This window comes from Ascaphus truei, chromosome 2 (assembly GCF_040206685.1).
Source record: "Ascaphus truei isolate aAscTru1 chromosome 2, aAscTru1.hap1, whole genome shotgun sequence".
Classification (NCBI taxonomy): domain Eukaryota; kingdom Metazoa; phylum Chordata; class Amphibia; order Anura; family Ascaphidae; genus Ascaphus; species Ascaphus truei.
This window is the reverse complement of record NC_134484.1, coordinates 380,567,540-380,583,415: the sequence shown is the minus strand read 5'-3', so window position 1 is coordinate 380,583,415 and position 15,876 is coordinate 380,567,540. Positions and strand designations below refer to the sequence as shown.

The 15,876-nt window shown below is 44.5% G+C and overlaps 1 protein-coding gene across 1 annotated transcript in view; it reads left to right on the top strand.

The window, feature by feature from the left end:
- The window catches only part of DNAH11 (dynein axonemal heavy chain 11), a 323,392-nt gene that overhangs the window by 51,505 nt on the left and 256,011 nt on the right, over positions 1–15,876 (top strand). Inside the window, exons 17-19 of the mRNA XM_075587148.1 lie at positions 2,397–2,651; positions 2,733–2,902; positions 7,488–7,710. Coding sequence (XP_075443263.1) covers positions 2,397–2,651; positions 2,733–2,902; positions 7,488–7,710 — 648 coding nt within the window. The remainder of the gene's footprint in view (positions 1–2,396; positions 2,652–2,732; positions 2,903–7,487; positions 7,711–15,876) is intronic.

The following is a 15,876-nucleotide window of genomic DNA, read 5'->3' as shown; positions in this document are numbered from 1 at the left end:
AGGCAGTTGGGTACATTAAAGCCGGGGGGTGCAAACATTTTTCCCTACGCCCTCCTGCCAGGGGTCACCTCACCCCCACGCCCCCCCTCACCCCGACTTACCTCGGCTCCGGCGTCATGAGGCAACGTGACGTCACATGACCCCGATGCCGCGTTGCCATGGCAACGCATCTGGAGCCAAGGTATGTAAAGGTTTACAGAGGCCCTGCAGCTCCCCCGGCACTTAATTTAAGTGCCTTCGGGAAGCGTGCGGGGCCTCTGTGAACCCCCCCCCCCCGCAGACAGTCTTGCGCCCCCCCTGGAGGTCGCGCCCCCCTGTTTGCGCACCGCTGCCTTAAAGCTTACTGTCGCCTACTAAATATGGCCCTTTGTGTCTCTGTCCTTCTAAGTATGTGATACCTATTTCTTACACGTAGTGGCTAATACTGTCACTTTTAAATGTGTCACAATTCTACAAAATAGGTGTGGTTTATGCAGACCTCTATGTTCTTCCACATATAGTAATGAAATTGTAAGCATAGTAAATATGGTACAGTATAATATTTTTAAAAAATGGACTTTCTGAAGTAGAACTTTATGAATATGTAGACCTTTTTAAAAAACTATTTGTTAATTAGTTCTGTTAATAAAAATATTGCCTGTGAGCACATTCAGAGAGGTCTGCAGCCCTGCTTTTCACCATTATCTCTTAGCATACAATTCTTCTATTGCAGCTAGGGATTCTGGGAAATGACATACAAATGAGCACACAATTATTTCTAAAACTGAAAAATATGTATTTTTCATGTTTTTAATAAGTACAGAGGTAGGTCCAGAAAATGCTGTGTCCTATATCAAAAGATGCCTTTAGTGCACCCAGCAAATATTTAAACCAGAGAGATATATTTTAAGAAATGTAACTATACGTTGAAAATCCATTAAACACGGGGCTTTAGAAAAAAACAGTATGTACAATATAACACAGCTTTTGCGCAGGAATTAATTGGATTCACAGAAAAATAATAAATGTAAGTAAAAGCAAAGTGAGCTGAGTGTAGAGGAGGAATGAAGTGAAGGCAGTGGAGGAAGAATTGTGAACAGGGGAGAAATTAATTGAGGGGAGATGAGAAACTAATTGAGGACAATAAAGAAATGAATTGTTAGGAGGAGTATGTAATTGGTGAAAGAATAGTTAATGACTCACACACCATATTGTGTTAAGAGTCTGGATAAATAAATCCCTGTGGCTTGAATACATTTATACAAACACATACAGAACGCTACACTTGCTCTACAAAAGCAAATGAAACATACAGTACTTTTCAGTTAATTGATCTTTAACATCTGCTACATAGACACATTTAGCACAAGTTTATGAAGCAGACTAGGTTTATGTCAGCGCAGACATGTTGGTTTAAATATGACAACACAATAACACTAGTTCTTATTATCTACCATTATCTGAGCATTACTTAGTTCTTCCCCGAACTATTTCTGCCCTTCCATACAACTTACTCAAGAGGGGGGAAATCAATGCAAGGTGTCACAATACAGGGTGTTAGAAAATACATATTCTAGATACTCATAATCCTAAAATCATTTTAGCACCCAAGATACTGTGTACAGGCATACCCCGGTTTAAGGACACTCACTTTAAGTACACTCGCGAGTAAGGACATATCGTCCAATAAGCAAACGGCAGCTCGCGCATGCGCCTGTCAGCACGTCCTGAACAGCAACACCAGCTCCCTGCCTGTACCGAAGCTGTGCGCAAGCGGGGAGACTATAGAGCCTGTTACACATGCGTTATTTACATCAGTTATGCACGTATATGATGATACAGTACAGTACATGCATCGAGAAGTGGAGAAAAGGGAGTGCTTCACTTTAAGTACATTTTCGCTTTACAGACACGCTCCGGTCCTATTGCGTACGTTAATGGGGGGTATGCCTGTACTGTATTTTACAGTCTCCTTCGATGTCTGTGAGACTCTGTGTCTTGTTTTTTTGTTTTTTAAACTGAACGTTTTAAATGAGTAGAAGACACTGGAAGACCAGGACATTCATCTTCTATCATCCTTCAGCATTTTAGTTTAGATGCACCCATACCTGAATATGGTATATATGCAGCATGCAGATAATATACAATAAACTAGTGAATAGATCCAGAATGTGATTTTATTAAAATTAAGAAAGTTTGTCCATGCACTTTCAGATTGATTACAGGGAAGTGGCTGCCTTAAAGATCTGAGGGCTACTTAATGCATAGTACTGCCATAGTACTTTTCTGTATTCTAAATATTATGTAGTGTTCATACCTTGATATCCCACATGCAACTTCCTGTCATTTTTATAGTTAGAAATAATTCCCTTAGAATAGGTGCAGGAACTAATTGTGCTGTTATTTATATTTTCCAGAATGATATGGATGAGATGATAGACCTATCGGAAACCCGACAGGAAATTATGCAAAGAGTAACAACTGTTATCAACAAAGCTATAGATTATAGGAGTACTTTTAACTCCTATTCCAATTTGTGGACAGATGACAGATTGGAGTTTATGAGGCAGTTCCTACTCTATGGACACGTGTTAACCTCGGAAGAAATTGAAGCACACACTGATGACGGAGTTCCAGAATGCCCTCCTACTGCTGAACAGTTAAGAGACCAGGCAAGTGGAAACATTATGTAGTTCTGTATCAATTATGTGAAAAGAGAAACATGTTTAAAATAACTGCATTTTGTATTTCAGATTGACATCTATGAAAATCTCTATATTCAGATTAATTCATCTGATGATTGTAAAATCTTTGAAAACTGGTTTAGGGTGGATATGAAACCTTTTAAAACGGGTCTGCTAATCATCATAAAGAAGTGGAGTTGGATGTTTAAGGAGCACCTTCTCAGATTTGTCATTGACAGGTGATACAATTTGATTTTATGATTTCAAAATGTCAATGAGGCCATCAGTTGTCTGTTAGGGTATAAATAGAAGGCCTATGCAGGTGAAATCAAGTACAGATTTTATTTAGCACTACCTAGACAGAGGAAAAAAGATACTGTACAAAGATCAACATGATGTACATGAGTCTGAGTATTACCCATGTCACTGAATGCCCCAATAATCATAGAAATTAAGAGCATTGAAGGCCATACAATATTATCCTGGAATTCAGGAGGGTTGAAATGATGGGCTGCATTTACAGTAGAAAAATATTAATACTGCTCTCTGACTGGTTCTTTTGAATTAGAGGGCTCAGCAAGACACAACAAAACAAAACAGGTAATCAGAGAAGATATGCTCATATATACAGTGTATGGGCCTCATGCAATAAAGTTAGATAGAAAAATCGCCAGGGTTTTTAAATCGCCATTTTTGACAGCGTTGCTATCATGTTATGCAGAAAGCCCCTGAATACCAGTGATAGCATAATTTTCAAAAATGACAAGTAGCCGTTGACGAGAAGATCGCCCCTCTCCCTGCGCAAATCTCGTGGAAATTAATTATTTTGAATTTAAATTTTATTATTAGTGTACGTGAGCAGCGGGTCTCTGGAGCAGAACCCTATTGATTTCAGGTCCGGGACCCCCTGCCTCCTGAGATACAGGCCCCGTTATGGGGTGCCAGTATCTCCTATGCATTTAAATGTCCTGGTCATGTGACGTGGGACATTTACATGCATAGGAGATACCGGCACCCCAGAACAGGGTCTGTATCTCAGGAAGCAGGGCGTCCCCGGACATGAAATCAACAAGGTTCTTTTCCGGAGACCACCTGCTCATCTACACTAGTCTTAAAATTTATATTAAAATATGTAGTAAGCACCAATAAACAACCCACCCCCTGTGCCCCCACATAAAAACATTATTTATTTTAACAAACGATTGATAACATAGGCCAATGGGTGTCCCCACGGGTATCTAGCTGCCATTGGGTGGTTCCCATGGGTATCTGGGGCCCCTCATATGGTCCTTGTGGGTGTCCAGGCGACCTCAGGTGGTCCCCGTGGGTGTCCGGGGGTCCTCGAGTGATCCCGGTGGGTCCCCACTGGCCTGCAGTACCATTCGTGTTGTAAAAATGGCCTATATTTCAATAAATACACCCCCCCCCAAACACATACAGGACAGTAATGTGCAAAATACCTATTATTCAGATATGGATAATAGATAATTTGCCCATTATTAAACAAAACATTAGCAAGTCAGCATAAATAAAGTAAATAAAACCGTTCTAGTTACCCCAGCCATTATGAAGGGCTTCCTCGTCAGCATACTGCAGGGCCATGTCCTCCGTTGCCAGAAAGAAACATAAAAAAAACAATCTAATGGTTCCTAACCCCTTAATCACCTTAGCGGTTAATAACCACTATAGTAATTAAGGGCTAAACCCACCTTCCCCGCTTCTCACATGGGAGGCCTAACCACCCACCCCGGACCCACTATATCCACCCTATAACCATTGATTGTTATAGTAGTACATCATACCATATAATACGGGCATGATAAGCTACTATAGCAGTCAATGGTCACCCTAATACAAAATTATGAATGTCCAAAATACACAATAATCAAACATATACAACAAGAACCTAAACCCCCCAAATCAAAAATTAAAAGCACTAGCAAACCAATGAATTACCTAAATAAAACCACTAGGCATTCAATAACAGAAATAAAACCACTATGCATTAAATTAAATAAATCACACCACTAGCCAAACAATACATTTAATAAATAAAAGCAGTAACCAACACAACAATTAATTAATACAACCACTAAGCAACACATCAATTAAAACCAGTAGCCAACAAAATACCACAGGGCCCCCGCCAGCCTCTGGTATTAATCCTGTGTATAAAAAATGAATTATGGTTTTATGTGGGGGCACAGGGGGTGGGTTGTGTATTGGTGTTTATTACAAATTGTAATGGTTATTGGTGGCCTAGGAAGTTGGTAGTAGGGCTGTTGTGTTTATTTTTGTTTATTGTGGGAAGTGGGGTGAGTCAAGGGGGTAGTAGCCCTAAGGATGGATGTTTAGGCCTACCGGGTGCGTAGCGGGAGGGGTTACCCCTTCATTACCATAGCGGTATTAACCGCTAAAGTAATGAAGGGGTTACGTCCATTCACAACCCCCCCCCGCAAGACCTAAACACATACCAAGGGCCAAATACCACCTTCACCACCCCCACTACCCACAATAAGCATGACACTGGGGGTTAACACCTTCATTGCCTTAGCGGTTTGCAGCTAAGGTAATGAAGTTGCCTGTAAAGGCATTTTTCATGCATCTGGTTCATGCCGGGGTTCTCCGGAGGTGATATTAATATGTATCAGCTTCGGAGTCTCCCGGCATGAATCCGATACAGTAAAAATGCATTTTATTTTCTAAGTGCCATTTCGCCACATATCGGCAGCTTCTCACCACCTTCTTGCCAACTACGATTTAGAGAGGTATTCTCTTTTTGCTGCGTGTGGGGAATCTGGTGGAGACTCCACACTGATCCTCCGTTCCTCCTGGCGCAGCGCCAATTACATAATGACATCACAGCATTCCGACGCGTTTCATCACGTGGTGACTTGTTTAGAGGATGATTGGCTAGCAATAACCAATGGTTTAATTACACTCGGTTGCCCGGCAACCGGAGTAAACAATAAGGTGCCTCAGCTACAATCCATACAAACTGATTTTTTTCAGTGACTTGAACCAATCCTGTTGTATGCAATAGCAGTATTAACCCCAGTTGCTAGTTATACAGGAAAGGCTACATCATTCATTACATAACTATAATAAATGACAATAAAGTACTTACATATTAGAAAAACATGCCTAATAAGACATAAATAAATTTAAAATGTAACTAAAAGCAAACAAAGTAACTAATGGATGGATAAATATAACACTGAACAGCAATGCAACAAATGATTAATATACACTTGACACATATGTTAAGCATCATATAGTACAGGGGTGCACAAACTTTTGCAGCTGAGCACCCCTGCTTGCTGTCTCCGGTGCTCGCGCCTGCCTTACCTCAGTTCCTGGCCTCAAATGACACCACGGGTTCATGTTACGTCACATTGCCATGGCGACACATCAACAGCCGCCTGAATCTCGATAAGTAATAGGTTGAAGAGGCTTCACACGATCCCCCGGTATTTATTTTAAATGCCGTGGGGAAGAGCGCGGGGCCTCTGCAACCACCGCACCCCCTACAAAAATCTCCCGCCCCCAGTTTGCGTACCCCTGATATAGTACATAAAGACTTTGCACTTTACAAAAGCAGATGTGATTGCTAATGTAAAAATGTGGCACGTCTAACCAAAAACTGGAAAGAGAAAAAATTGGTATATACATTGCAAAACCAATGTGTTATATTAATGAAATAAACAGTGAACTGTGGAGAGATATATGAATGAAAGAACACGGGTCACTAACGGACTGATGTGAGCTGGAAAACAGAAGGAAACAGCAGTGGCAAAAGATGAGTGTTTTAGACTAGTATGCTTTTGTCAATACACTGATTGAGACCCAAAGGGGCAAGTGCGTCTAAATAGTATATCCAATAGGATTCCTGAATGCAAAGCATCGGAAATCTATACCCTCCTAGTTTGGAAACTGAGATAGATTCAATCCCCATAATTTTGAGACTAGCGGGATTGCCAGCACGTGCCATTGAAAAGTGTCTGGGGACACTATGTGTGAGTACTTTTTTCAAAATTGCCCACCTGTGTTCGAGAAACCTAACGTGAAGTGAACCTTTAGTACGTCCAACATACTTTAAGTTACAGGCACACGAAAGAACATAAACAACATGTGTTGTCATACAATTAATAGAACTCTTAACGGGGTGCATGGAGCCATTGGATGAAGAAACACAAGAATTAAGGGGAGCGAGAATGTGATAGGTGGAGCAGATTAATTCTGCATTGTTCACAGTATACATATATTTGTAGCAGAAGCTAATTTTTTCTTTATGAATTATGTTTGCATTTTAGAGTAGATCGGAAGTGCTGAATTTATCTTTCAGTAAACTAGCTCCACTTGCAGACAATTTTCATGTCATAGCATGAGAGTTTATCACGTGTAGTTTGTAGCTAATCTTACAAGTCTGATCGTCATTTGCCGTTGACCTATTAAAACATATCACTCCTTGTATGTCTGAAAAAAGAACCTATGAGGTAAAAAAAAATACTCTTTTATGAGGAATTTATGTTGGTGAAATGTATCACTACCGTTACAATAATCTATGGTGGTCTTTGTCAGCACTTTTATTGGTTTATATAACACAGGATTTGTAACAACCAATGATCATAACAAAAGTACCAACTGGAAAAAAATATCCTAAAACTCAATATAACCATAAACATAACGTGTATTTCACCCACTTAGAATTTAGCAAAGGTTGAATGCAATAGACATGGGTTTTTTTTTTTTTTCAAAGTTAATCTACTATGTTAGAAAATATATACTGCTATTAAAATGTTATCCCTTCTCTTTTTTGGATAGCCTGACTGACTTGGAAGAATTTATTAAGGTGACTGATGCAGGTCTTCAGAGTAAAGTGCCTGAAGGGGATTATAATGCACTCGTTGGAGTTATGGGGCACCTCCTGGCTGTGAGAGACAGGCAGATGGAAACTGATCAACTCTTTGAACCTCTTAAACAGACTATTGCCCTATTGGAAAGCTATGGACAAAAAATGCCTGATCAGATTTACACACAATTGGAGGTATTGTAAACAGAACAAAATTACTAATATAATGCACACTGCATTCAAGAATAAAAGGTCATTCGCAAGAAAACCTCTCTAGGCACAAAATATAGCGTCATATGATAAATGGATATGCCTACAACATATATGTGTGTGTATATATATTGTGACAGAAACCAGGGGATGGTAATAAATTACATATATAGGGCTCCCAGGATACTGGACAGCTTCTACCCTGTTTAGGCTAGAAAGGGCAGCCTCAGAATAGATGCACTCCATCCCACAGTTTGGCAGTTGCTGGTACTAAGGGATGAGGGATCCAGACCAGAGTTTGCCTGCTGCTTGATTTCTGTCACCTTTCCTGCTAGATAGAAATCAGGTATTTAAAGCTGGTTGCCTGGTTCCTCTCCCCTGGAGACTGGAGGTAGGAATGCTGCTGGAAGTAGAAAGGGGAAAAGCCTCTCCCCAAACAGGTTAAATCATTCTGTTCCTTTCCCAAATTGTAAAGTTCCTTATTTTTGTTTGTTGGAAGCGGCAAGCCGCCCCAACCCCAGTCAGGGTGAACCTCGGTTAAGTTATTGCACAGATGAGCAGGGTTTTGTTTTGCTTGTGTTTTGCTTTTGTATTCAGTGTGGCAGTCTCAGTGCCTGGGACTGAATAAACCAGGCAGTAGCCTGTTTAAAGGAACAGCACGTTACGCCTCATCATTTAACCTACCCAAAAGACTGTGTTCTAGCAGTCCCGGACAGACGGTGGAGCCCCGGAGTAATTTGTTTGTCACTATATATATATATATATATATATATAGAGAGAGAGAGAGAAAGAGAGAAAGAGAGAGAGAGAGACTAACTAGCTCTCTAAGTGTGCAACCCTATTCATATTGAATGTGATAATGCAATTGTGACAGGGTGAATGAACGTCACCAGCCATATGCCTGGCAAACCTATGTTTAGGCTTGCAGTGCAGCAGTGACGAGGTTAAGTTTCAGTTGAGAAGGGCTGCTTAATTAGTCTGACCTCAGCCTGCATAATCAAGGTTTTTTAAAACCCCCAGGCTGTACAGACATGTAAGCTAGCTGGTCAGGAGACAGGACTGAAATACTGAATAGATTACTGCTATAAGGTCTGTTTTTCAAAGTACATGTGGGATGAACTGTCTGTGTCCTGCATGCTGAAGAGAAGATGCCTTGTTTTCTATGCTGAAGAGAAACTATTTTGTTTTTGTCTGCTGAAGAGAAGCTATTTTGTTTTTGTATGCTGAAGAGAAGCTATTTTGTTTTTGTGTGCTGTATATTTTAAGGCTCAATAAAGAAGCCTTATCAAGAGAACCCGTGTGTGTGGTTGCATGTACCCTGCAAAATATGGTGTCAGAAGTGCCGGGATTTTGAGAGGCCCCTGCAGTTGAAGGGCCACACACACACACAAAAATGAGAAAAATGGAAGAATTTTAAAAAGAGTTTCTGTGCGAGCAGACCACACAGCAGGGACTGTTAATGCAGGAGCAGACCAAACAGCACGGACTGTTAATGCAGGAGCAGGCCCAACTACTATTGCAGCAGCAAACCCAGCTCCTAACCCAGCAGCAGGCAGCACAGGATGAGCGGATGGCCAAGCTTCTGACCCAATTCCAGGGGTCTGCCAGTCCAGAACTTGCGAACAAACCCCCGGTCCTCCTGAGGAAAATGGCTCCGAACGAGGATCCATAGGCTTTTGTACTGACATTTGATAGGGTTGCCGAAGCTCAGGGCTGGACTGCAGATCGCTGGGCAACTGCTTTGGCCCCGCTCCTCATAGGAGAACCCCAGGCCTCATATCAGGGCCTCCCAGTAGATCAGGCAATGGACTACCAACAAGTAAAAGCCACCATACTGGATCGCTTAGGTCTGACCCCAGAGACCTACCAGCAGCAGTTCCAGAACCTGAAGTACACCGCTAAGATGAGACCCGGTCCTTGCTCAGCGGTTATTGGACTTGTGTACTCGCTGGATACAACCGGAGGAGCGCACTAAGGAGGCAATTCTTGAGCAAGTGGTGTTGGAACAATTCCTACAGATAATACCCCCTTCCGCAAGCTCATGGGTAAAACGCCATGCTGCTGAAACCATAGCTTTGGCGGTCCGACTCGTTGAGAATTTCCTTGGGGCCGAAGATCAGACGAGTGCCCTGGACCCGACGGATCCAACTTCACCAGCACTTGCGGAGACCGAAAGAGGGAGATTGGAACAACGGGAAACTACGGCCCCTCCATGCGCAACCACCAAGTGCCACGAAAGGAGCAACAAGGAAGAAGTCAAAACGCCGGGCAACGCCGAGACCCTTATCCCCTTCCTGATGTCGGCTTGTTGCCAAATGAGAGGAACTTCCGAGGACGTCGCCCACAGGACCCACCAGATGCCTGGTCTCCAGTATCTGGTCCAGCGGAGCGCTATCCACGGCCCCCTCCTGCGCTGGAACCCTCTCCATGCGGAGAACAAGGCCACCGGCATGTGGACTGTCCATAGATGGATTGTTCATTCAGCAGGACCATCGCCTCGGCCTTCACTGGAGAAAATTACAAGCCCTGGCTACTTCCAGCCCAGGTTGGGGGAAAAAACGTCCAGGCCCTTGTAGATTCGAGCTCTGGGAAAACGGTATCCGACGGCCCAAATCCGGCAACAGGTAAAAGGTCAGGAGGCCTACCTCGAAGTAGGAGTCACTCCTTGGCTCCCTGCCCCGTTGTGCTCGGCCGGGACTGGCCTTTCTTTTCGGACCTAATGGCTCCAGTCTCTCACGAGGAGCCTTATTCTATGGCTCAGGAGAACCCTGGCAAACTGTTCCCATTCTCGGCAGACCTTTTTCCCAGTAGACACCGGGTTCCAAAGACTCGGAAGCAAAGACGCTCTGACAAACAGGTCTGGTTGCAGAAATCTGGGTCTCAAGGTGACCATTCTAGTAGCCAGAAGTCACAAGTGATGGATGGGGATGGCCAGAGGGAGGGGGATATGGGCCCTGGAGATTTACCAGACCTATACCTCCCTGATTTTCGCCAGAGGCAAAGGGAAGACCCAGTCCTTGCTAGACAGTATGACAAGGTGGTAAAAATTGATGAGCAAATATTGAATGCACAGGGGGTGATAGTATTCCCCCATTTTGAATGATCAAATGATATCCTGTATAGGGTGAATAGACAGCCACAAACAGGGGAGGTCACCAGACAGATATTGGTTCCCAAGGCGTTTGTTAAATCTGTGTTCACTCTAGCCCATACTGTCCCTTGGGGTGGTCACCTAGGCAGGGATAAAACATTGGACCGTATTTCATCCCGATTCTATTGGCCAGGGATGCATAGTGATATTGCTAAGTTATGTGCGGCATGTCCGGAGTGCCAGCTAACTAGTCCAAAGGGACAAAAACCAGCCCCTTTGGTTCCTCTACCCTTGGTGTCATTTCCCTTTGAGAGGATTGGGGCAGACTTGGTAGGACTTCTAGAACCTTCTGCGAAAGGACACAGGCTTATTCTTGTAATAGTTGACTATGCAACAAGATATCCTGAGGCGTTCCCCTTGAGAACAGCAACGGCGAAGCAAGTAGCCAACAAGTTGTTGGAGCTGTTCTCACGGGTTGGACATCCCCAGGTTATGTTGATAGACCAAGGTACAATTTTTTATGGCTTTTCCTGATGCAGGATGTCTTAAAGTTACTAGAGGTCAAGTCTGTTCAGACATCGGTCTACCATCCTGTCACGCCTGTATGCCTGCAGACCTGGCAATACCCCAGTACTGAGGTGGGAACGTTATTACACCACACACCCACAGCAGTGGGAGCAAGCCCGGAGTGTGGTATAGCGTTGCTGGGCCTGTAGGGAGAGTGGTAACGATACTTGCAACGTCTGTTGGTCTAAGCGTAAGAATGGTCGTATCCGTGTGCCAATGTCCAGAGGTCCAGAGAGTAGAGTCGTCAGGGTACAAAGCCAGGTCCAAGGATTCCAGAGGTCAGCAAGGTATAGTTCGTAGCAAGGTTCAAGGGGTACAGAGAGCAGGGTAGTCCAGGACAAGCAGGGGTCAAAGCCAGGGAAATCCAAAGTAAGCACAGGAGCAGGATACAGCAGGGACACAGAGGGAGCACAGCATAGGTCAGCACACACAGGGAAACAGGAACTATGCAGAGCGACGATAGAGAAGACAGACAGGGATAATAAAGGGAGACACACCAATAGGAGAGAGGGGAGGAGCAGAGAGAGAAGTAGGAGACTACAGGGATTGGTCAGGGAGAGAAGAGGAGGAGAAAGAAGGGGCAATCAGGGGAATGGCCTGTAAGGACTGGGAGGAGGAGTCAGGAACGTGGCAGGCCTGATAAGAGGCGCGTGTGCGCGCGCCTTCTGTAAGCTGAGAGCAAAGCAGTGTAGGAAGGTTGGAGCACAACTGAACACAGGAAAGGAAGAATAATCTGCGAGTGTGTGTCCCAAAAAATATTTAATGGATCATGCCATAAACATACAGTGAGCCCACGGGCCCCCACCAACGCGTTTCGAGCAACGCTCTTTTTCAAAAAGAAAAACTCTCTCGCAGATTATTCTTCCTTTCCTGTGTTCAGTTGTGCTCCAACCTTCCTACACTGCTTTGCTGTCACCTTTGGAAGACCGGATGCACCTACCACAGGAGGTATATCATGAAGACCATCCAGATGTGAGTAATACTACTCTTTACACCTTTTTACTGCTCCACAGCGATATATCTGACTGGACACTAGCTAGTGGGAGTTGTTACTTATCCTAGTGGAATTCCATCCAGGCCATCGTGTCATAGTGGAAGTAGGTGTCATATCCAATTAGGATTATTGGTCTATCATTTTCCTGATACTCCTAGGATCTTCACAAGTGGAATATTATGTTTAGGACTCTTTGTTGTTTTGATCTGTGTTTTTGAGCACCATACAGCATTTTTTACGTTATTCTGTAAGCTGAGGGTGCGCACGCACAGGCTGCGACAGGGAGATGGCACGCCGGAACCGGAAGGAGGAACCAGAAGGGCGACAGGACCCAGACGAAGAGTGTGTGCGCGCGCCCTCCGCAAGCTGAGGGATCGCGTGCATAGGCTGCGTCACCAGGCGCGCGGAGCGCCGCGCCATGCGTACCCCGATGGAGGAAGGCAGAGGAGCGGACGGAGCCTCCAGGGAAGGTGAGGCACTGGCCGCGGGCATAGCGGGTGTTTGGGAGTCGGGAGCGTCACTGCAGGGGCTCGGGGACCGCGTGGGCGCGCGAGACCTGCGGGGCATGCGCTGAGGCAGTGGGGTAGAGAGAGAGGTAGATGGAACGGGACAGGAGTGGGAAAAGGTAGAGGGATTGGAAGGAGATGGGACAGAGGAAGAGAAAGAAGGGGAAGGAATACCCTGAACCATCACACATCCACAGACTGACGGATTGGTGGAAAGATTTAACCGAACTCTAAAAGGGATGCTGGGGAAATTTGTAGATTCAGAGAAGAGAGCCTGGGATGAACTTCTCCCTTTTCTGCTGTTTGCAGTGCGGGAAGTTCCCCAGGCCTCCACGGGATTCTCTCCATTTGAACTGCTGTATGGCCGCCAACCCCGGTGTATCCTAGACCTCCTAAAGGAGTCCTGGGAGGAACAGCGGTCCCCTTCTAAGAATACTCTGCAATATGTATTGGACCTTAGGAAGCGCCTAGATGTGGTCGGGCATTTTGCTAGGGAGAATCTTAGATCAGCCCAGGACAGTCAGGAGAGACATTACAATCAAAATGCTCGTATTAGAGTGTTTCACCCAGGAGATCAGGTGATGTTGTTGTTTCCCAGTTGTGAGAGCAAACTCCTAGCCAAATGGCAGAGCCCATTCGAAGTACTCTGCCGCACGGGTGATGTGGATTACGAGATCGCTCAACCAGGGTCCAGGAAGGGTAAACAAATTTACAATGTGAACTTGCTGAAACCCTGGAAGATGCAGCGGTCTCTATTCATCCACCCGGTGGAGGAGGAAACGGACTTGGGTCCTCAGCCCCCACGGGAGAACATCGTGGGTGACGATAAAATCCCAATGGTAGACAGTTGTCCTCTGAACAAAAAGTGGACTTGTTAGAAATAATTACACAATTCCATTATGTTTTTTCCTAATTTGCCAGGCAAACTAATTTAATTTCACATGTGATCGAGACAGCACCTGGGGTAAAAGTACGTTCCCATCCTTATAGGTTGCCTGAAAGTCGTAGGGCCCTGGTAGAGAAGGAGGTACAAGAAATGTTACACTTAGGAGTGATTGAGGAATCATGCAGTGAGTGGTGTAGTCCACTAGTTATGGCCCCTAAAACCGATGGGAAGGTAAGATTTTGTGTGGACCGCCGAAAGGTCAATGCGGTATCCAAGTTTGACACATATCCGATGCCAAGGGTGGACGAGTTAATTGACGCCCTTAGTAACGTGGAATATATATATCCACGCTGGACTTAACAAAAGGATACTGGCAAATACTTTTAGAGGAAAAGTCCAAGTGCAAAACAGCCTTTGCCACTCCCATGGGTTTATACCAGTTTGTGACAATGCCATTTGGACTGCATGTAGAACCAGCCACATTTCAGAGACTCGTGGATAAAGTGCTGAGACCCCATAGGGCTTATGCTGCAGCCTACCTAGATGACATTGTCATTTATAGTAAACACTGGCGGGCCCATCTAAATAGGCTGAAAGCGGTCCTCAAATCTCTAAGAGAGGCAGGGCTCGCAGCCAACCCTAAGAAATGTGCCTTAGGTAAGGCGGAAAACAAATACTTAGGTTATGCAGTGGGAGGTGGAAAAGTAAGGCCACTAACCGACAAGGTAGTTGACCTGAAAGAAGTTCTGACCCCCCCAAACAAAAACGCAGGTACGCTCTCTGCTGGGTTTAGCAGGGTACTATCGGCGGTTCATCCCCAACTACTCGGAAGTTGCAGCCTCATTAACGGACCTTACAAAAAAGTGTGCCCCTGCACAAGTGGTATGGTCAAGGGAGTGTCAGAGAGCCTTTGAGGACATAAAAAGGTGTCTATCAGAGGGTCCCATCCTTAGAAGCCCAGACTTCAACAGGCCTTTTGTAGTGCAAACCGATGCATCAGAGATTGGGCTAGGGGCAGTGTTGTCACAACAGTTTGAGGGAGTGGAACATCCAACCATGCTCCATTGAAGTGGTTAAATAGTATGAAGGACTCCAATGCTAGATTGACCAGGTGGTATATGGCCCTCCAACCCTTCTCATTTGAGATTCAGCACAGGACTGGAGAAGAAAATGCAAATGCTGACTTCTTTTCTAGAGAAGGGGTGAATTGTCGGGCTTCAGCCGTGCGTGGCCCCAGCCACACACTAACATGGGAGGAATGTGACAGGGTGAATGAACGTCACCAGCCATATGCCTGGCAAACCTATGTTTAGGCTTGCAGTGCAGCAGTGACGAGGTTAAGTTTTAGTTGAGAAGGGCTGCTTAATTAGTCTGACCCCAGCTGCATAATCAAGGTGTTTTAAAACCCCAAGGCTGTACAAATATGTAAGCTAGCTGGTCAGGAGACAGGACTGAAATACTGAATGCTGAAGAGAAGCTGCCTTGTTTTCTATGCTGAAGAGAAGCTATTTTGTTTTTGTCTGCTGAAGAGAAGCTATTTTGTTTTTGTATGCTGAAGAGAAGCTATTTTGTTTTTGTGTGCTGTATATTTTAAGACTCAATAAAGAAACCGTATCAAGAGAACCCGCGTGTGTGGTTGCATGTACCCTGCAACAGCAATATATAAGCAACAGCCCATGGTACACTTAAAAGTCCATAATTCAAACGGACTAACACAATGTAAAACAAAAGTCTTGCAAAGGTCTTCAGATGCTGCTTCTATATATGAGGTGTCTTCCTTCTACCTCCATGAGTTAGAAATAGCTGTAACTATATCAAGCACAAACAAGACTTCCTATGGTGAAGTACGCTTTATTACATTTCAAACCATATGCAAAATCTCAACACTGGACTGTCTCAAACCAGTGTGTTTGTAAGTACTGTATGGACAAAGTGGAGATAACCTGGCTCCTCGGTCCCTTAAGGTCCCGATTGTGGTGAGCTCCCCCTCCGTCAGCGGCTTGCCTTTCAACGAAGCTCAGCCTCAGGTCTTCCGGGCACAGTGCTTCGTGCATACTTACAAAGACACTGGTTTGTGAGAGTCTACTGTGGAGGTTCTGCATATGGT